Source organism: Cricetulus griseus, chromosome X (assembly GCF_003668045.3).
Source record: "Cricetulus griseus strain 17A/GY chromosome X, alternate assembly CriGri-PICRH-1.0, whole genome shotgun sequence".
Taxonomy (NCBI): domain Eukaryota; kingdom Metazoa; phylum Chordata; class Mammalia; order Rodentia; family Cricetidae; genus Cricetulus; species Cricetulus griseus.
This window is the reverse complement of record NC_048604.1, coordinates 93137144-93160486: the sequence shown is the minus strand read 5'-3', so window position 1 is coordinate 93160486 and position 23343 is coordinate 93137144. Positions and strand designations below refer to the sequence as shown.

At 35.1% G+C, this 23343-nt stretch overlaps 1 protein-coding gene across 5 annotated transcripts in view; it reads left to right on the top strand.

The window, feature by feature from the left end:
- Cnksr2 (connector enhancer of kinase suppressor of Ras 2) overlaps nt 1-23343 on the top strand; it is a 212512-nt gene that overhangs the window by 16190 nt on the left and 172979 nt on the right. For all 5 annotated transcript variants that reach the window (XM_027432585.2, XM_027432589.1, XM_027432588.1 and 2 more), the window contains exon 2: nt 22301-22464. In XM_027432585.2, the coding sequence (XP_027288386.1) occupies nt 22301-22464 (164 nt within the window). The remainder of the gene's footprint in view (nt 1-22300; nt 22465-23343) is intronic.

The following is a 23343-nucleotide window of genomic DNA, read 5'->3' as shown; positions in this document are numbered from 1 at the left end:
TCACTGGCTGAATCTGAATTAATTTAGATTTCTTCTTAGTAGGAGACCCTACATACAAAGATTCCTCAGTGCCTCCCAGCTTTATTTTATCAAATATTCATAATCATTACAATTTTACTTCTGACTTTGATAGAAGATTAAATATTAGAATTTTATCATCATGGGTTTATACAGTGATTATAATTATTAAATACTGAGTCTCTTATTAAATATGAAACTTATATGGCACTTACATAACTACTAGCCATTTAACTAATAAGAATGTGTTGACTTTTAATAGAAAACAGTCAGTTTTAAGAAACAAAAAAAAATAACTTCCATAGTGGTGGTGGGGCACTCCTTTAATCCTAGCACTCGGGAGGCACAGGCAGGTGGATCTCTGTGAGTTTAAGGCCAGCCCGGTCTACAGATTGAGTTCCAGGACAGGCTCCAAAGTTACAGAGGAATCCTGTCTCAAAACAACAAAAACAAACAAACAAACAAACCATTTCTTTCTAAGCTTGAAACTTTGAAAACAAGAGAGAATGTCTGGCAAAAAATGTCTTCTCTCATTCATGTGTTAAAAGTGGTATTTGGATTGAGGACAATTAAGAAACATTAAGACAGCAAATTAGTTCCCATGTTGTACAGAATGGTGGTTGGAAAGTTTACTAAAGATCCTGTGCTACCATTTAATTTCTCTTATTACCAGCAGTTTTGCTTTTCTCCGTAGGCATGACTTCCATTTGTGTTTTCCTTGGGAAAATGGCTTTGTGTTTCTTGACATTAGCATATATTGTGTAAATAAAGTTAATTCACATACATAATTCGGGAATTTTTAACTGTAGAAATTTATTAAGGACCTACTTTTAGTCAATCTAATAGTATTGACTTTAAAAATTTGGGAGACAATGTTCTCTTGATTTTTTTGAAATTCTATTTGATAGATATGCTTCTAATTGATAGTATGCAGTATTTTATACTGCCTTTGAAACTTAAGGGTGTTTTGGATTTTCTTAGCAGGAGTGATTAATATATTTAAGTTTCGGTTTAAAGTAGAGGTTAGGTTTAAAGCAGTGGTTCTCAACATGTGGGTTGTGACCCCCTTGGAGGTTGCATATCAGATATCCTGCATTATTTACATTACAATTAATAACACTGGCAAAATTACTGTTATGAAGTAGCAGTGAAATAATTTTATGGTTGGGGGTCACGCAACATTCAGACTTCATTAAAGGGTTGCAGCATTAGGAAAGTTGAGAACCACTGGTTTAAAGCAAGTAATTAAAAAAAAAAAACATGAGATCATATGGTTCAGAAGCTGTACTTTTATGTCATAACCAAGGATAAATACTTTGGATTTCTTATTTCCTCTCCTATAAAAGAATTCTGAACAATAAATACATTCTTTAAAATTACAAGTCTGTGATCCTAAGCTTACTAATTCATTTCCACATTTGATCTAATGACCCCCAGAGAAAATAATCCTTTTGAATTTTCATATCAATTATATTCTGGTGCTCAATTGAGTACCAAGTACAAAACTAAATGAACATTACACGAGCATTTTCTGTGTAAAAAATGCAGAGTGTATTCTTTGTGTTTAAGGTAGATCTAAATCACCCATCATCAGTATGTGTTTACCATTAACAAATGTTATTTGGGAAACTCCTGAGATACTAGATTATAAATATTTCTCCTTTTTCTTTTCTTTTTAAAACGATTATTTGAAGTTTTATTACATTTTTGTTTGTTTGTCCATTTATTGTGTGTGTGTGTGTGTGTGTGTGTGTGTGTGTGTGTGTGTGTGTGTACACGCTCGCACGCTTGTGCACATCAAAGTACACACCTCTGTGGATGGCAGAGGACAACATGGAAGAGTCAGTTCTTACCTTTAACCATGAGAGTTACAGAGATAGAATTTCTGTCCTTAGGCTTGGTGGATTGCCTCTACCCCCTAAGCCACCTTGCCAGCCCTCCTCTTTTTGTTTCTATTTAGCTATAAGAATATGCCTTAAAGGCCTGGAGAGACGGTTCAACCGTTAGTTAAAGGATAGACTCACAACCAAAATGTCAAGAATTGCCTTAAATTCTTAAATATAATCCAAACATCTTTATTTTAACAATATTTTCTGAAAACACCCTGCTTAGTTTCTTACTACACTGACACCTTTGTACACTGTATAGGCTAAGCTAGAAAGCTAGAACAAGAAAGAGCTTTTTAGAAACCTCTTGTTAATTTGCCTTCATAGTACACGTAAAGAACTGAGTCTAGAAATAACTTGTATAAACTCCCTTATCTTTCTAGTAGTGAAATTAGTATGACAAAGAATCTAATGTATGAGAGCTCAGAAATAGTATCTTCTATGAATATTTTCATTATTATGAAGACATCTCTGTTAGGAACAAAAATAATGAATTCTTTGATTATTGATGTCAGAGCTAAGACACATCGTATAATTGCTTGAATTTTAGTTGTCTTTAGCCTTCATTTTTGGTTTCTTGTCCTCTTCTCTCTCCCAATGAAACCCTTCCCAACAATTCCTCTCCCTACATTCATGTTCTTCTTCTTTTTGTGTGTGACCCAGTGAATTTAATTAGTGTTTCTGGCCCAAGTATGGTTGGAAGTTATGTAATTGAGTTAATGCAATATATCAGTGACTACATCACTACCACTAGTACCTCAGTAAAGGAGGGCGTCTTATAAATATGTCTCATGACTCCTTGTAAAATATTCATGGGCTCATCTTTGTGCAAGTCTTGTATAGATAATCTGCAACTATAGTGCATTCACAAGAGTAATGGCACTGTCATGTCCAGAAGACATCTTTTCTTTGCTGAATGTCTCCTCATCCTCTGGCTCCTATATTCTGTCTGTTCCCTTTTTGATGATGTTCATTGAACTTTGGAGGGAGTGATAGATCTGTCCCATTTATGTCTGAGCACTCATCATCACTTTTTCTGGGCATTTTAGTTACTTAGATAGAGGTTTCCACAGGAACCACTGCTGGATAGAGTAAGAAGCATTTGTGATGAAGGCAGGGTTCAACACTTATCTATGGGTATAAATATGAGTATAAGGCATTGCACTACTTAGCAAAGGAATAGTAGTAGGCTCATTTTTATGGTCTATTACTTACCCAGCCATGGGCTCATTATCAGTTACAGAATTCGGTATGAGTTCCTTACTTTGGACCTGCCCCCAGATGTAATCCATGTTATTCTACCACCATAACATCTACGTCATTGCTGCATTTCATGACATATCTTAAGTGGTACATCATTATCGTAACTCACAGGATTCACTGTTGGGTAAGATTGTCGATAACTTTTCTTTCCCAGTAACCTACATAGCATTTTCTGGCACTATGAAGGCTAGCCAGCAGGGAAGAAGCTCCCAGTTCACCTTCAGCATAATTTTAGAGCACAGGCAATAACCCTATTCATAGAACAGTACTCTCAGAAAAATTGTTTTAGATTTTATCTTTATCAAATTAAAATTCTAGTAATTCTAAACCCCATTTATAGAGAGTTAAGATGCTAGTAACTGCTGATGTAAACTTTTCCAAGTGGTCTTCCGATGTCTGTGCATTATGACCAAATGATATTAAATCTCATTTTTTAAAGCTTTGCAGATGGGTGTTATATCATTCAATGTTAGGATTAAACACGTATCTGAACACAGTACTTTCTGGGATCTGATTAGAGCAGAATGATTTGGTTGCTATACTGAGTAATTTATTGTAACTAATTTACTTTAATAAATTTCCACTTCAATTATAGTAATATACTATACCTAAAAATCAATGTGTATAATAGTTTCCTTTTATCATATAATCCTTAATTGCCTATATTACCTAAATTATCTCAATCATACCATACTAGAAATATTAACTGAATCATGTTATTTCTAAAATTACCTGTCTTTGCTGTATCAAAAATGTATTTGAAAAATCAAGACTAAAAACTCGTTTCAGTTTTTTTTCAGAAAACTTATTTACCATAGCATCTTTTAAAACTCAATTTGGATAGTACTTTCTTGTATATACATGGTTTTGCATAACTTACACAGTTCTCATTCTGGTTTTATTTAGCATTTCAATATCCTGGAGTTAGTTAAAGCCTTGCCAATTAGAATAACAGATTTCAAAGAACACTTATTTAAAATTGAGAGTTACTATAGCAGTGTGACATCTGTATTTATCAGTTGTTTAATGAGGCATGCAAATTACATGACCATAGTGAGACTTATGGTAATTTAAAAATAAATGTAATGATGCTACATAAGTAATTATTATGAAATAAAAATATGAAAATATAAATAAATGTATTAATAGATATTTCAAATTTAATATGTCATAGACCTCTTATTGTGTTCTATCAAGTATTAATCAGTATGTGAAAATGAATAGTACTTTTTCTTTCACCTCTAAAATCTATTTATTTCTAGTCCAAGCGTCTTATCTAATGGCATTTATTGGCTGGGTTGAGCCTGTCTGTGCAGGTACTATGCATGCAAGCATAGTCTCCAAGTTCATATATGTTATTATTTCTGTTGAGTCTTGATAATGCTGTTTCCTTGGCATCCACCCCACCACCTCTGGCATTTAGAGTCTTTCTGCCTTCTCTTCTACAAAGATCCATGAGCCCTAAGGGGAGGGGTTTGAGAATGACATGCCATTTAAGGTTGAATATTCCAAAGTCACTCTCTACATATTGTCCAGTTTTAGATTTCTGTCTTAGTTTTCTTCTAAGATTCTCTGATTAGGGCCTAGTGAGGTACTGATTCATGACTATACCAGTATGTCACTAGGAGTCATTTTATTGCTGTTTCTTTAACAGAATAATAGTAGTAGGTTTTCCCTTAGGCCCCTGTCCTGTCTAGTGTCAGGTACTTGGCTACCAGAACAGTGGCAGTCATAGGTTCCATCTCATGTACTGTGCCTTAAATCTAATCAGAAAGTGGTTGGTCTTATAACATTCGTGTCACTGCTGTACTGGTATTTTTGCAGGCAGGTCACTGTTATGTCACTAGGTTTGTAGTTGGATGATATTTATGAATATCTTTGTCCTCTGGAAAATTGCAGAGTACGTCCCAGCACTACAAATACTAGTCAGTGTAGGTAACACTTATAGTTAGACACCAACATGACTTGTCTGTGACATAAGTGCTGTCTTCAACAATAAGGCCTTACCATCAGTTTGTGAAGAGCAAATAATGGCTTGATAAGAGCTGGTTATTTTTTTTGTGGGGGAGGGATCTTTGCAGAATCCCTTTGGCCAATTATTTAACAAGATATAACTCATCCTAGCACTGAAGGTTTTACTTGGTGGCATATGATATCTGGTTGGGGCATTGTTTCCCCTATTATTTGGTGACTCTAGAATATATATACATATATATGCATTTTCTTTATTGTTGCCCTCCTCCTAATCTAGTTTCCCCTTTATGTTGCCATAACACTATTTTATTTCCTTTTCTTTGGGAGATTTCATATCCTCCCCAATTTCTTACTAGGTATCTGATCTCAGTGGTTATTTGGATTATAGCCCACATATTGAAAACTTTAACATATACCTATAAGAGAAAACATGAAATATTCCAATTCTGTATACTGCAGCTTTACATAAATGGTGTCCTTTGCTGTCCAGAAGCTCTTTAGCTTCATTTACATTTATTAGTTGTTGGTCTTAATGCCTGCACTGTTGGTGTCCTATTAGGATAATCTTTTCCTGTGCCAGTGAGTTCAAGTTTATTCACCACTTTCTATTCTAACAGATTCAGGGTATTGTATCTTATATTGACGTCCTTAATCCTTGAGTTTTGTGCAGGATGATAAGTATGGATCTATTTGCACTCATGTACACACAGTGATGCAGATTGACCAGCTTCACATTTGTTGAAGATGCTGTCTTTTTCCAGCATATATTTCTGGCTTCTTTGTATAAAATAAAGTTTTCATAAGTGTGTGGACTTATATTTATGCCTTTATTGTATTTCAGAGGTTTGGGTACAGTGTTTTCATTTTTATTGAGTTCTAAAATGTTTTAAAATTTCTTCTCTATTTCTGTCTTGACTCATTTTTCATTCAATAGTGAGTTGTTCCATTTCCAAGTGTTTGTATACTTTCTACTGTTTGTATTATTGTTGGTATCGATCTTTAATCCATAGTGATCAGAAAGATGCAGGGTATTGATGATTGGTTTGTCTCCAAGTATTTGGTCAATTTTGAATAGAGTTCCATGAGCTTCTGAGAAGAATGTATATTATTCCGTGTTTGGGTAAGATGTTCAGTAAATTTTTGTCATTTGATTCAACATTATTTAGCCCCTCCATTTCTCTGTTTAGTTGAGTTTTTTTCTGTATGAGCTGTTTGTTGTCAAGAGAGACACTATCACTGAATGAGGGTCAAATAGGTGATTTTTATTCTTAGTAGTGTTTCTTTTATAAATATGGGTACCCCTGCATTTGATGCATAAATATTTACAATTACAATATTGTTTTGGTGTGTTTTTCCTTTAGTGAGTATGTAGTGCCCTTCCCTTTCTTGTTCAATTAGGGGCAGCCAAAATATGGGTTGTTGTGTTGATTGCAGTATATAAGTACTCTTATATACTGTAATTTTCCTTATACTTGATATATTTCCTAAAGCCACATTCTTCTTGTCAGAACAAAAGGTTAAATTGCTTATTTCTGTCTCTTATGCATATGGATGTTTTGCCTATACACTACATGTGTTCCAGGTGCCTGCAGAAACTAGGAAATGGCATCAGGTATCTTATAACTGCAGTTACAGATGATTGGAACCCACCATATGGTGCTGGGAATTGAACTTAGATCCTCTGGAAGAGTAGCCAGTGCTCTTAACTGCTGATATAGCTCTCCAGTTATGATGTTGATTAAATAGTAACTTTAAAAATATTTCCAGAACATAGTGTTCAAACTGGATTTGAATGTTGATTTAGGGAAAATAATAGCTAAATACTATAAAATTTTTTCTCATCCAAAATGTGATATATCCTTCTTTATTTGAAATTTCTGTCACATCCATGGAAATTTGATACCTTTTAAATCAAAACTACTATACATTGCTGGGTTTACTTTTAGTTTAATGTATTTATTCCTATTATGAATGGAATTTTTATTCATTTTCTGACCAGCTTTGCTGTCTATAAAATTACCATGAACTACTCTTATTCTGTTTTGCAGTTATTTTCCAAATAATACTGTACATTGTTAATAATTTCCTTTTTCAATATCCATAATTCTTTAATTTTCCTTCCTCTTTACATATATTAAGGCAAAAGTGAAGACTGGTTTGATGCTAAGTATTCTTGACATTTAATGAGACCATTTCTTGAGTTTCAATGTTGATCATTTTGGTTCTGAATTGTTCTACATGTGCTTCTTCCTTTGAAAATACTTAATCAATATTCCATTGCTTACATTTATAATTGTTTTGTAAGTAAAAAGTGAGTAAATAGCCATATTCACTTAACCCAACAGTTAGTTTAGAAAATTTAGTTCAAATTGTCATTGGTAGTTCCTGAGCCTTAAATATTTTCTGCATAATATTTTTAAATTTAAGTTAATTTTTATTTAAATTAAAACAATCTTATTTTACATACCAATCCCAGTTCCTTCTCCCTCCCTTCCTCCCATGCTCCTACTATCTCCCCATCCCACCCCTTATCCACTCCTAAAGGAAGGTGAGGCTTTCAATGGGGGATAATCAAAGTCTGTCACATCACTTAGGGCAGGACCTAGGCCCTTCCACATATGTCTAGGCTGAGGGAGTATCCCTCCATAGAGAATGGGCTCCCAAAGCTCATTCGTACACTAGGGATAAATACTGGTTTCACTACCAACAGCAGCATAAACTGCCCAAGCCCTCCAACTGACACCCATATTCTGGGGGCATGGTTCTGTCTGACTGGGGTCCGTGAGCTCACTTGCTCAGGTCAGCTATTTCTGTGACTTTCCTTGTGCTGTCTTGACCCCTTTGCTCATCACTCCACCCTTTCTATACAAGTGGATTCCAGGAGTTCCGCTCAGTGCTTAGCTGTGGATGTCTGCTTCTGCTTCCATCAACTACTGGATGAAGGCTCTATAATGGCATTTAAGGTAGTCATAAGTCTCATTATAGGGGAAAATCCACTATTGCTTAAATTCTTAGTTGGGGTCATCCTTGTGGATTCCTAGAAATTTCCCTAGTGCCAGATTTCTCCATAACTCCATAATGGCTCCCTTTGTTAAGGTATCATTTCCATGCTCTCCTCTGTTCCTCCCCCAACTCGACCTTCCTGATCCCTCATGTTTTCCTCCTCCCTCCCCTTCTCCCCTCCTCTTTCTTTTATCTCCCTCCCCCTGCCCCCATGTTCCCAATTTACATAGGATGTCTTGTCCCTTTCCCCTTCTTCGGGGTTCATGTATGTCTCTTTTAGGATCCTCCTTGTTTCCTAGCTTCTCTGGGGTTGTGGGTTGTAGACCCATTCTGCTTTGTTCTGTGTCTAATAACCACTTATCATTGAATACATACCATGTTTTTCTTTCTGTGTCTGGGTTACCTAATTCAGGATGGTTTCTTCTTGTTCCATCCATTTGCCAGTGAGTTTCAAGATGTCATTGTTTTTTGTTTTTGTTTTGTTTTGTTTTACCATTGTGTAGTACTCCATTCTGTAGATGTACCACATTTTCTCTCTCCATTCTTCAATTGAGGGGCATCTAGGTTTCTTCCAGGTTCTGGCTATATTAAATAATGCTGCTATGAACATAGTTGAACAGATGTCCTTGTGGTAATGAATGTGCATCCTTTGGGTATATGCCTGAGTGTTGTTGCTGGGTCTTATGGTATATTTATTCCCATTTTCCTGAAAACACACCATACTGATTTTTAAAGTGGCTGCATGAGTTTGCATTCCCACCAGCAATGGAGGAGTGTTCTCTTTCTCCACATCCTTTCCAGCATAAACTGTCATTAGTGTTTTTGATTCTAGCCATTCTGGCAGGTGTAAGATGGTTATCTCAGAGTTGTCTTGATTTGCATTTCCCTGATGGCTAAGGATGTTGAGCAATTTCTTAAGTGCCTTTTGGCCATTTGGGATTCCTCCATTGAGATTTCTTTATTTAGATATGTACTCCATTTTTAATTGGCTAATTTGGTGTTTTGGTGACTAGCTTCTTGAGTTCTTTGTATATTTTGGAGATCAGCCCTCTGTCAGATGTGGGGTCGGTTTTCTTCATAATTTTTAAGAAGGAAATTTGTGTATAGGGTGATTACATTTATATCTATGAGAACTTAGTAAATTAGCTTATGAGGGAACTTGCTTTTAGATTTTCTATTAAAATCTAATTTCAGCTTTAAGAACTTTAATTTATTTTGAAATCCAATCAATGATTCATATTTTATTACTGATCCTTTAGAACATCTAAATCTATTCTGTCATTGTTTATTAATTTCATGAAAACAATTATAGGCATTCTTTCTGAAATTCATAAAGCATATCTTAGAAAATAGAAACCAGTAGACAACTAGTAGTGGGCCAAAGGTCATTCCTTTTTAATTGAAAACATTTATATTCACTATGGTCTTTCCCCTCTCCCAGATCCTTCCGGCATCTCTTCAACTCCCAGTCCCTACAGCTCCATGCCCTTTCTTTTTCTCACATTAAAACAAACAAAAACCCACAAAAAATACAAGACCACACACACACACACACACACACACACACACACACACACACACACACACACACACACACCCTCCAACATCAAAATATACAAGCAAAACAAATAGTTTTGTCTGTATGTTTTCTGGACTGGCCATTTATCATTGGAAAGCAAATTGGAATACTGCCCTTGCTTTCACTTTTCCTCAGTTGCCTATAGTTCTTCATGTAGGGTTGCAGTCTTGTGGGTTTTTCCCCATCCAATATGGCATGTCCTTTGCTGTCATCCTTGTTCAGGTCATGCTTGCATTGTCATGTTGGTGAGACTTTACAATATAGCTTCTGTTACTATTAGACATAGTCTCACAGCAAATTCTTCTGGCTCTTAAAATATTTCTGCCCCTGCCCCCCCATAGTGTTCCCTGAGCCTTAGGTAGGGAGTGTTTTGACTATGGATTTTGATGGTTTGTAGTATTCTGTAGTGTTCTCCATCTGTTGCAAAGAGAATTTTCTTTGATGGGGTTTACGATTACACTTATTTATGGGTGTAAGGACAAATGTTTATAAATTGCTGTTGGAGATTATGCTGGTTCAGTAAATTAGAGGTTATAGATTCTCTTCCAATAATCATGACTTCACTATCACTGAGTAGTTAGCTAGGTTTCAAGTGCTAAGCATGGTTTCCCTTGTTTTGAGTGGGTCTTATGTCCAACTAGAGAGCTGCTGCTTACCACCAATGTTTGTGTGTCACTACTGCACCCTTAGGGTTATTGTGCCATCCTGGTCATTGCTACAGTTCATATGCATTATAGCTGAGTAGGAATGTTGGTTTCTTCCCTTCTTTGTAAAGAGCTGTTGGTAAAAATAACATGTGGACTGGATAGGTTGTATTTATATGTAATATAAATTATACACACACACACACACACACACACACACACACACTAGGAATTAGTGAAAAAAAGAGGCCATGAATTTTAAAGAGTGCTGGATGGGATATATGGGAGCATTTGGAAGGAGGAAAGTGAAGGAAGAAATGCTATAATTACAATATAATCTCAAAATTTAAAAACAAATGATAAAAATGTCCAAACAAAGCTATATGAGACAAAAAATATGTACAAAAATACCATTGAGTTTGCTTATTTTGGTTTTTTTAAGACAAAGTTTCACTCTGTAGCTTTGACTGTCCTGGAACTCCCTATGTAGACCAGGCTGGCTTTGAACTAACTCATACTGATCTGCCAGCCTCTACCTCCCCAGTGCTAGGATTAAAGACATGCATCACCATGCCTCACCAATGTTGTTCTATTAAAGATCTAGTATCCTCCTGTGTTGTTTTGTATCAAGAATAGAAGGGATGGGAGTAGATGAATCATTACCATATCCCTCTACAGTTCAAGAAACCATGATACAAAATATAAGGCTGTAATCTTCTTGAGGTTTTCTAAATATACAAAGACTGTTGTTCTTGTCACTGAATCACATATCATAATAAAATTTTAATATATATATATATATATATTAAATTTTAAGACTTTTAATTTAAAAAAGCTAGAGAAATGGCATTAGAGTCATTAACAATTAATACATACAGACCATATTTTAAGACCATTTTCTCAAAATCAAATATTGTGTTTCCTATAGTAAATTTTCCTTAAACTCATCCTTCCCTTTCATCCCTCCTTCTTCTTTTCTTCCTCTCTCCCTTCCTTCATTCTTCCTTTCTTTCTTACAGAGTTCTCACAAGGTTACCAATAACACCCACTCCTTTTTTACTTTTTAATTTTTATAATTGTAATTAGACAGATTTTACATTAGAAACAAGCTCCTTTTACATGTCAATCCCAGTTCCCTCTCTTGCCTCTCTTCCCCTGCCCCCTACTAACCCTCTATCCCAACCCCTCTCTGCTCCCCAGGGAGGGTGAGGACTTCCATGAGGGATCTTCAAAGACTGTCCAATCATTTGAAGCAGGGTGTAGGCCCTCCCCCGTAACACCCAGTCCTTAAATGAGTCATCTTTAATTGAAGTAGAAAATTTGTTTCCCCCCCTCCTTTTGAGATTTGGAGTTGTTATGAGAAGCAGTGAAATCTACACACACACACACACACACACACACACACACACACACACACACACACACACTCACTCTCACACCACTTCCTAGGAGGACAAAACTCAGTTGTGAATTAAGTAGCAAAGTTACTCCTTAACAATTTACCTTTTTTAGCTCATAGCACTAGGAGGTCATGATTAAAGTACATTATTCACAACTTGATCCTGTGAATATAAAATGTTAACAGGAACTTAAAATTGCCTTAATCATTATTGAATGAATCATATTCCTCTTAAATGACTTTAAATCTGTGATGCTATAACCATTGGGAACAAGTTTCCGGTGTGATGGATAACAATAAAAAGTAATTATATGTTTTCTTGTATTGTTACATATTTTAGTATATTCCTTATTTTCTTTCTTGAAACAAAAAGGATTCATTTAAGTTCCTTAGGAATGTTTTTTTAGTTCTGTATAAACACCTTGAGTTCATTAGCCTGCCATTTAAAGTTGTTGTAAGGGATTGGAAATAGTTCAGAAATAAAGATCATAATTTAGCATGCATAAAGCCCTGGTTTCAGTTCCCAGCACTATAAAAAATAAAAAATTAAAAATTATTATGAATATTGAATACCTTTGGCAAAGGAGTATTCAATTCAAATATAAACTTAAAAAGCCAATATTAATATCTGTATCAACTTAAGAATTTTTGCCAGTATTTTCTAGAGCTTTTATCACAATTGCTTTTTGTGCATAGCAAGTTTTGCTCTTACTTTTTTGTTTATAACATCTGCAGGCCAGTTTAAAAAGAAACCTGCTTATAGCTCATCAAGATATCTCTTGGTAAGTTCTTTGTTGCTTTCACAGGTTCATTTATAGCTATTTTGAGTGAAGGCATCTGTAGAAGGCAGTGGTATTATGTTTATATGTATGCAAATCTTATATCCCGTAGGGTCTTTTCATTAAAATTCACCAATGGAAGAATTTGGGATTTGATTGAAATAAAAACTCATGAAAAGATTGTTTGTACAGCTGCTTTCAAGCAGGGACCACAGTCTCATAGGAGGGTGAATGAATACATTGTTGTTGAGCCAAGCTCAGAAGTTTTTTGAGTAGTGTTTTACAAAATATAAAATCATTACATGTGTTGGGTCTTTGCCCTTAGCCTCACCTCCCAACATTCTTTTCTCTTTCTCTTCTTTCATGGCTTTCGTTCTCTAGAAGGGCTGATTGCACATTATATAGAAACAACTGAAAACTATTTTTTTTCTCATAAGACTTAAGTATAGGTAACCTTAGAGTAATATTTTAAACCATCTTTAGGTTCTGAGACCTGAGAAAGCCTGATGCTTTCTTTTATAAAGTACTGTTTGTGAAAGCAGGCTTTATAGTAGGAATTTAATAAGGAGAATCATAGTGCTAAACTTCATTAACTGTTCATTTGCCAGCAATAGGAATATCATATTAAAATATGACTTACAGTTTGGATATGGAACATACGAGTTAATTCTTAAATTCTTAGCAAGCAATTACAGTTTGTTAAGAAACATGCTAGAGAAGTTAATTTATTGCTGGAGAGGCAATGCTGCTTTTGTACAAAGGAGTGATCAAAACAGCACAGTATTAGCTAAGGTACTCCCATCCACCTGTGCTTATTGATATGTATCTTTTTATAACTGTTTCCTCCTTCCTTTCTTATTATCAGGCAATTATTATTTTGACCCACTGGAAAGAATTTAGAGTCCAGAGGGAATGGGGGGAAAGCGGTAATGACTTTCTTTTTTTAATTGAAAATATTCTTTTCTAATAAAAATACACCCAGGCCACAGGTTCCCTTCCCTCCACTCCTCCCAATTCTCCAGCTCCACCCCCAGGTCCAATCCTCCCCTTCAGAAAGGAGAAGGCGTCCAAGACACAGCAACTAACATGACAAAACAAGAGATAAAGTAAGATTAGGCACAAACCCTCATATCATGGTTGGAAGGGTGCAATCCAGTAGTAGGACAAGGGTGTCAAGAGCAGGCAAAAGAGTCAGAGGCAGCCGCCACACTGTCACTGCTAGGAGTCCAACAAGAACACCAAGCTAAACAACCACAGCATGTATGCAGAGGACCTAGTGCAGGCTTAAGCAGGCCCCTTACTTGGTGGCTTCTGTCTCTGTGAGCCCATGTGAGCCTTGCTTAGTTGATTCAGTGGGCCCTGTTCTCTGTGTTCTCCATCCCCTGATTCCTAAATATCTCCTCCCCCTGTTTCACAATGTTCCTTGAGCTCTGAGAAGAGCAGTCATTTCCAATGACATCTTTAAAACTTGATTCTCCAGTAGACATTAATTGTAATAGAATGCTTATGTAATGAAAGAGAATTTTATTGAGCAGAGAAGAATTGTAGGAAATATTGAAAGATGTGCATTTTTGGAGCTTTTGTCAGAAATGATTGATGATAAGGAACATAAATTTGTATTATATGTGCTTTCTTTCCTATTTTTGAAGACCTCCCACTACACCATTTATAATTGATGGTAACAATATTGGGAAGGATGAGACTAATTATTGCTCATTTAGGCTTGTGAATTTCTCATCAGGCTTTTAGTGTTTTTTTTAATATCCTTAAAATATACAATTAGGGATTTATTCAAATAAGCATAATCACAATTATTTTGGAGTAGCTTTTTCTTCTCCTTAATTTCGTCTAGCTTAAAGCATGAAAAATATTTCTTTGTATTCTATACATCCATAGTAAATACTTGTTAATTTTTTTGTGTCTTTATATATTTGTTATGTTTTTATCCCCAATTGAGAATTTCTAGATACTTAGAAATGTATGGCCAATTATGTCCAAGAATTCTACTAATGCTTATCATTATTATCCTATTTAATAATGACATAACTTTAAAAATAAAAAGATCAGTTTTATTTTTGCCATGGACAAGTAAACTGGTGTTGTCATTGTTATTTCTGAAAAACAGAAATGCAAAATCCCAGACCATACCCCAGATAAAAATGAGTAATAATCTGGTTTATTCAGATCTCCAAATGCACATATAATTTCAGAACAATTAATAGTTAATTGTTAATAGTTTTGAGTAATCAGAATTATATTAAAGATATTTCACAAACTTCAGGGAAAAATTAGACTTTAAGATATGGCATGTAATAGACCAAAATATCTTACAACTAATTAAATTACATGACATTACATATTGATTCTAATACATAATGTAAAACACTGCTTATATTTTAAACACTGTAGCTGAAATAGTTATGGGATTAATATAGGCCTGTTTTTTAATTATAAATCCTCACATATTATAAAAGAAATATTTGTAGCTTCATTTCAGTTTTAATGTTCAGCATAACATGATTTTTTAGGGACTAGTAACAAAATATATGTTGACTAAAAATTAAATTGGGCCTTATATTTTAGAATCTGTTTTAATCATAAAAATCATGGTACCACAGGGTTCCTTTCTTTTTGTTATTTGCTCCTAAGAGATTATTGAATAGTAATAATGTTTACATCATTTATCATAGGAAAATGATTGTGGAACAGAGAGTTTGGTTTCAAACTCTGAATTTGAAATTATGAATTTCATGTTAAGATTTGTTTCATGTTAAGGCAGGATCCTGGGAGATGTACTGAGATAAAGTTTAATAGTAGATGAGGCCATTTGTTTCTACAGTTGCTTTACACCAAAATTTTCTTTTGTTGAGGCTATTTTAGTTAGAAGTAATGAGCCTAAGTTAAAATGATAATCTGTAACCTAAAGGTAAAATTTACCTCTATATTAGCATACTTCTAGATGCAGCATTTCAAATGAAATTTCTACCAATTATTACATTATCTTTTAATTGTGATTTCTTATTGAGGAGAATATGAGTATAAGTCTAAATAATATCTTTTATTTATAGGTTTTTTTTTTCATTCACCTACCTTACTAGGTAGATAGTAAACATGATTATTAGGACTGATAAATCAAATGTCTTAAAGAAAGACATGTTTGGGAAAGATAGATACTATATTAAATATTGCTGAAATAACTGACCCATTGACAGTACCAAGCTGGAAGATTATACATTGTATTAGTTTTATCATTGATATAATCACATACCTGGCCAAAATAACTTAAAGTGACAAAAGATTAATTTGAGCTTATAGTTTAAGAGGTTTCCTTCTGGGAATAGGGAGATGGTTTGTGGTTAAGATAACTTGCTGTTTTTGCAGAGGACCCATGTTCTATTCCCAGCATCCACATGCTGACTCACAACTGTCTGTAACTTCACCTCCCTCTTCTGACTTCTATTGGCAACAGGCTTGTGTGTGGTATACAGACAAAACACATATGCATATAAAATTTCAAAAACAAAATTTAAAAAGTAATTTTCAGCCTGTAGTTCTTGACTCTGATGATTCTAGGTCATGTTAAGGTAGAACATGATTACAGCAGGAACTTGTGACAGAGACCATTTCCTTATGATGCAAAGGAGGCAGAAAGAAGGACAGAGAAAGGACTGAGACTAGACCAAGCCACCCAAAATGCATACCACCACTGACCTTTTTCTCAAGCTGAGCCCCATCTTTTAAACATTCCAAAGTAGGATTCCAAAGACTTTCCCAAAATAATGTCACCAGTTGGAGACCGCACTTTCAATACTTGAATCTCTTAGGAAGGAAGCTTCATATCTAACAGTAACACACATAAATATAGCATTTGTGATGAGACAAAAAATAAGATACTTAATATATTATCAACTTGTTACCCAGGAGATAGGCCTCCGAACACCCCTGTGATAGATTGTCTTTATAGTTTGCCTCTGGGAATGTTTATATTGATTAAGTTAATAGATGTGGGAATTCCCATTTTACCTGTGGGCTGGACCATCATTCCCCAAAAAGGGGCTAATGACCTGCCTAAAATGCAGAGGGTAAGGTGAGCACTTCATGCATGCACTCAGTATTCTCTGCTTCTTGATTATGGGTGCAATATGACCAGCTGTCTCAAGCCCCCTTCTTTGTGGCTTTCCCATGGTGTTGCACTATACCCTTGAAATATGAGCTCAAATAAATCCATTTCTCACCCTAGTTGCTTTTATCAGTGCATTTCATTACAGCAACAGGAAAAAAATACTAAGCTTACATGGCTTTCCTATAGCTCTAGACCTCCCAAAATGCTTCTTTATGTCTGTTAACAATTAAAGGGAGTTAATGTGTTGCTTAGTTTATATGTTTTATTATGGCCAAATACAATATAAATTTTTTCATTTTAAAATATGAATATAGCATCAAATAAGCCTTTTCTTTTTGCAGTGCTGGGAACCATGCTAGGCAACCATTTTTACCATTGAATGAATATGTATATGTCCAAAACATTTTCGGCACCCATAGACAAACTTTTAGTTTTCACAATATAATCCACGTTTTACTATCATCTAATCTATGGAATTACATGTTCTATTAATATGTTGTTATATGGAATCATATATTCTTACACATTGTAGCATCATTAAAGGAAATAAATTTAAAATTTTTTTCGACATGACAACCCATTATGACTAGATGTGGAGCACGATATATATTTCTTTTTCTTCTTTTTTAACTTTCTTTTTATTTATTCTGTGTCTTTTACATCATGTATCTTGATCCCATTTATTTTCCACCCCTTCACCCCTGCACTACCCAAATAAAACAAATTAAGAGAAAAAAAGGAAAAATTAAAAATCTTGCCATGGAAGCTGCAGTGTAACACAGTGAGTCACACCGTGAACCCCTTTGTCCACATATCTTTACTTGCAGGTGTTCATTGCAAACTCATTGGTCTGGTTCTAGGCCTCTGGTTTCTACTACCCTATCGATGCTGGGCCCTAGCTAGGGCTCCTCCTGGATATCACGTTATTGTCCTGTGTTGTGGAGATCCTGCCTCTCTGGGTCTGTGGGTCAGGTCTCTTCATGTGCTCCAGCAGATCATAGATGGGGTGGATGATGGGGTGGGCCAAGTTCTAACCTTGAGTCTGGGCCTGGGCAGCTGTAGGGTTGGTCCTCCAGCCAATTCTCTCCTGTCCTCACCACCAGCATTGCGCTGGCTAATTCACCTCTTGCAGCAATAAGTGAGGGGTAAGGCCAATTCTCCTGCTTTAACATCCTCATGGTAGGCTCTTCTGCACCTATATCACTAGGGCCAGTTCTATTGTGTTGCCCAGATGAGGCAAAGGGTCTTTGATTGCTGTAGCTGGTGGGTGGTAGGGACAGCCCTCCTGCTCTTATGACCCCGGGGCTCATTCCCCTAACTGTTTCAGGCATTGATTCGTAGGAGGTGGGGTTAGGGCATCTCTCCCCTGCCCATGCTACCACATGTCTGATGAGTAACAGGGACAGCTCTTTTTTGTTCATAACATTAGGGCAGGGTCATCCTCACCTCTGACCACAGCCCTGCTGTGCGGCCTTGATGAGGGGCAGGGCCCATTTCCTAAGTGCTGTAGCTGATAAGGGGGGAGGCCAGCTGTCTCATCTGTTGCAGGTGATAAGGGGCAAGGGGTTGGGAGAGCATCTCTCACCCTCTCACACTGTCACATGACAGATGAGTAGTGGGGTCATCTCTCCATGCTTACAACCTCAGGGATGGCTCACACACTCCTCTGCCAACAAGGTTGTCTCTATTGTGTTACCCAGGAGAATCCATGCCACCATGTGGCAGATGAGGGGTGGGGCTAGGTCTCCCGACACACACTACTTTGGGTCTGTCTCACTCACACCTCCACCTCTCTTGTGTTGCCCAGGTTAGTTGCAGGGGATATATATTTCTTTAGGAAATTCTTTTGCTCAGTTAAAGGTCAAGAATAGATAGTCATATATGAAAGATTGACTTGCTTTTACCCATTGAATGTTTTACATTATATCTAATCATATCTCCTCCTTTACATTAACTCTGAACCATTTAGAGTCTACCTTATAGTGCTTTGCACAGTTTAATAAATCTGTATTCTTCATTGGTATGTGCTACTTTGTATCATTGTTATTTAACTCCCATTATTTGGGTAACCATATTTTTGTTACTTTCAATTTTCATGGTCCTACTGAATTTTGCATATATAAATGTCACCATTAAATGTGCTTTGATAGAAATCATAATTTAAACAGTTTTAACAATATCTTTAGCTTTAGAAATGGGAAATGTTTTTGACATTAATGACTCCTATCATCAAAATGGTTACTCTGAAGGATTGTAAGCAATCCTTTCCACTTTTCCTCCATTTTCAGTCCACTGGAGGATTTGAAAGCAGGGTCAGCAAACTTGCCTTAGAGCCCTGCCTTACCATTTATAAAGTGCAGAATCATAGTCATGGTCCCAAATTTTGAGATTTCTTACTACAAAATCAAGGTAGTGGTGTACAATTAATAAGTTTGTTGTAAAATTAAATGAGAAAATATTGGTACAGTACTTAGATAAGTGCTTAGTACACAGTAAACACATACAGACGTACAGAAATTAGTATTGGTCCTCAGCATTTCTGCTGCTTCTTCTGAAATAACAGGAAGCTATTGGAAGCCTAGGCTTTCCAAAAGAAATTAGGACAGGGTTACTGAGTACAGGCCTAGAAGAAACTTGTCCTCTTTTTCTATTTTATTTGGTTTTCTTGAGAATCCATGTGAAAATGAATTGTGTGTTACTTGTTAGAGAGTAACTGTGTTTATTCAGAAGGATGACTGGATGATGGCATTGACTAAAATAAAGAATAGTTTCTCAAGTCAGCATGTATTGTATTGGTTTCAGTGTTGTCTAAAGACTAAAGACAATGTTTTCCCTTTCATTCATTTGAATGCAGCTTTTGAATGTGTGTCTGTCAGGTACTTTACAATTTTCTCATTTGCTGGAAGTATGCCAGCATGTCGTTTTTGTCCTTTGCAGTTTTAACTCGAATTGTTTTCACCTGTGTGAAAAGAGTGTGCTTCTCTTACCTAATGTTATTTTGTCTCATATAAATAACTATAGTCTTCTCTGCCCATTATGCTGCCTTTTTTGCAAGAATATAATCCACTTTATTGTTGGATATTTTTTAATCTTTAGGTGATCTGATGTAGTCAGAACAGATCCAATCTCAAATTCTCTAGGACCAGGTTTTAGCCCCGATTGTCTGGTCAGTTACTTACTATGTATACTTAGGGAGTTACTTAATGTTGCTCTTTTAATTTCTTCTTCCCAACGTAATAATTTTTATTAATTATTTGGGAATTTTGTACAGTGCACCTCAATCACAATACATTGCTCCCAGGTCCACCCTCCCATCCTAGAACCCTTTCCCTCTTCAAATTTAAAAGATCAAATCCAATTTGTATTGCCCATATACACATTGGAGCATGGTCAAGGTTTAAAACTGATACAACAATAATCCATTTGACCTTATTTGACACCTCCCTATATACACTCCATCCTCATCAATACTATATAATTTCCTGAAGGAATATTCTGTATGCAGGCTCTTTGCCTTTTTCATTTCTAAGTTACACCTTGGCTCCTCACTGCCTGACATCCATTTTTATTGTTTTAATACACCTTTGGCTAAAATCACCGATATCTCCAAATTGTCAAATTCAGGATACTTTCATTCCTTATATCGCTGGAATGCTGGGTTGGATTTAATACTTTTCTGTCCTGACTATTTTGTTATTTGTTCCTCTCTGAACTACGTTTGTTACCATTCTTAGATGAAGTTTTCTATAGCCATCTTCAGGTGTCTGGCCCATTATATCTTTGGCCCTATGTACTTTCCCCAGAACATCCTATCCATTTATACTTTTGCTGCCTTCACTACTTTCCTTAATACATCAAATTACAATTATCAGTTTGCATACCTATCTCACTCTTTAAAGAAATATATTTACTAATGTCTGTGTTGTATTTACTCTTCCATCACCAGTATTCAGGGCTGTTGCTGACATGAACATTTTCCTTTTCAAATAAAAATCCCCTTTTGCTTTGTGACTCTGTCACACTTTATTTAGTACTGATTCTTCAGGTACTTAGCATACATTTGTAATGATAATACCAGTGTACATGGTTTTTTTTTTTTTGCTTTAAAAACTTCCAGTGTACCTTCATATGCATTTATACAGTAGTCTTGAAGTGTTTAGGTGGAAGTCTCTCATCATCTTATCAACATAGTCAACCTGCATTTGCACCTATCTCCTCCTTACTTCCTCCGTATCAATAGAGATAAATGGATCTTTTCTACATATAAATATTTTCAAGTATCTGACATCTTAATGAAAGAAAACCAAACAACACATATTTTCCAAGTATCTTCCTGTTTGCTTCCCCTATATATAGTCTCTTTTGAAGATTCCTCACTCATTCAATGCTGTCTTTTTTCCTTACCATGAGAACAACACTCATGAAGAGAAATCATAAGCAACATGATATGTTCCATTATTATTTTCTTAAACTTTCTTTAAATAACTTTAGTTTGTGGTCTTCCAATACTATTTTTCTTTGTTTCACCGCTGCTATGTGAATATTGGTGAGGGCTAAAATTATTTCACTTGATACAGCAACATGAAGGTAACTGTATGTTGTCAGGATCTAGACTGCTTTTAGGACTGTTTTTCTATCTTGAGGCTATATATCTCCATTATAGGACTTTGTTCACCTGGTATATATGTTTTAACCATATCTCTTTTCCCCCTCTACTTGCTTATGATTTCTACTCCCTCATAATTTTTGATGAAATATAGCACATTGTGGAATTTTATCTACCTTTTTGATATAATCAGTACCACTTAGTTTGTGGTAATTATTTAATTTTCTTGATAATCCTTCCAATTTGCCATTTGTGCCAGTCTACTTTTATAGATGATTGAACACAGTGTGTAGGCTGGCCAATCACTTATTAATTGCCATGGATAATCTTGAAAAAATATTTTTAAGAACATAAAATCTAATTTGATTATATACTATGAACTTGGGTTAATTTCACATTAAAATAGATTAGGGAATTCATTGTAGCTTACAGAAAAGAAAAGAAAGGGAAGTTGCTTAGGTCTAAAAAGGATGACTGGGAATACAGTAGGAAGGATAGTAAAGTTTTTGTTTAAATTTATCTTAAGATAGCAGAGTTTTAAATGTAAAAGAATATAAATTTTTTGAAACAAACTATTTAGTTTAAAGAATATTGAAGTAGATCTATGATGATAGAGAACAGGAAGACAGATTCATTAGGCTTATGTAGAAAGAATGTGGCCCCTCTCTCTGAAATAGTGTTAAAGAAAATAAACGTATTATTCATATAACTTTGCAAGTAGGGGAACTTGTTTATATTCATTATTCTGAGCATTTGTCTGCAACTAGAACTTAGAAGAGAAGTAAGTTTTTCAGTGATTACCTGGGAAAGTTTGAATAGGAATAGAAATCTAATAATGAAGAATATAACATTTTTTTTTGCTACAGGTCACATACAGATTGAAAAGAAATGGATTATTTGACTAGTCCAATGTCAAAATGGATTTATGTTGTGACATGGTGGGCATTGTTGCTTGTTTTTCACCTGCTCATCAACTGGTTTATTTCAACATTTTTTCTATTTTGTTCTTTTTAATTTAACTTGTAGGTCTTGATGACTGTTTGCAGCAGTATATTAAGAACTTTGAGAGGGAGAAGATCAGTGGAGATCAGCTGCTACGAATCACACATCAGGAACTAGAAGATCTGGGAGTCAGCCGTATTGGCCATCAGGAACTGATCTTGGAGGCAGTTGACCTTCTGTGTGCACTGGTAAGGATTGAAACCAATTGTAAAGAAAACCTTTAATGTCTGTCTTCCCCTGTCCATTCATTTGACTTTTTCTTTCTCTCTCTTTTATTATAATCTAGATATAGGTAGGAAAAAATTCTCATTTTTTAAGTATAATATTTCTGCACTAAGTATAGTATGTATATTCTTATGTAAATTTGATCCATTAGTGATAAATGACAAGGAAGCTTAACCTTAACTAGTAATATTTTATTTCACCATGTGAAAAGTAAGTTGGAGCTTAGCAGTGGAGTTTTATATATACAAGTATATGTAATCAATTGTAAAATCAACTTTTTCTAAAATTTGAAATATTAAGTTATCTTGTTTTTAAAAAGCTTTAAAACATATTATTTAGATGTTATTTCTACACATAATCAGTGAAAATAAAATATCATGCATTATATGGTTACTTTCTTCAGTTAACAAACAATGAATATTAAGTCAAGAGAAATGTATGTCAAAACAAGCTTCCTCAGCTTGTGATAACACATTAGATATTCTGGTGTTAGATATAATCATAGATTTCGTCCAGATAGAGTAAGGTAAAACTAACCTGAATGGTTCAAAATTTTTTGATTCTTTGTAAGACAAGAGAACTACGTGCATACAGACAAAAATGAAATCTACATAATGCTATAACCTGAATGTGAATATTGGCTTAACCAGTTCCTGAAAACTCATGAGCAAATCATTTCACTGTAGCCATAGTTTGTTTAAAGCTGAGATAATTATACCATCTCCTTTTAATGGTCTGAAAAATTAGGAATTATGTTTTTATAGTGCCTAATTCAGTGTCTAGCATACAGTATACAGTAAACTGTTATTGAGATGATGACTAATGAAATCAAATAGATAAAT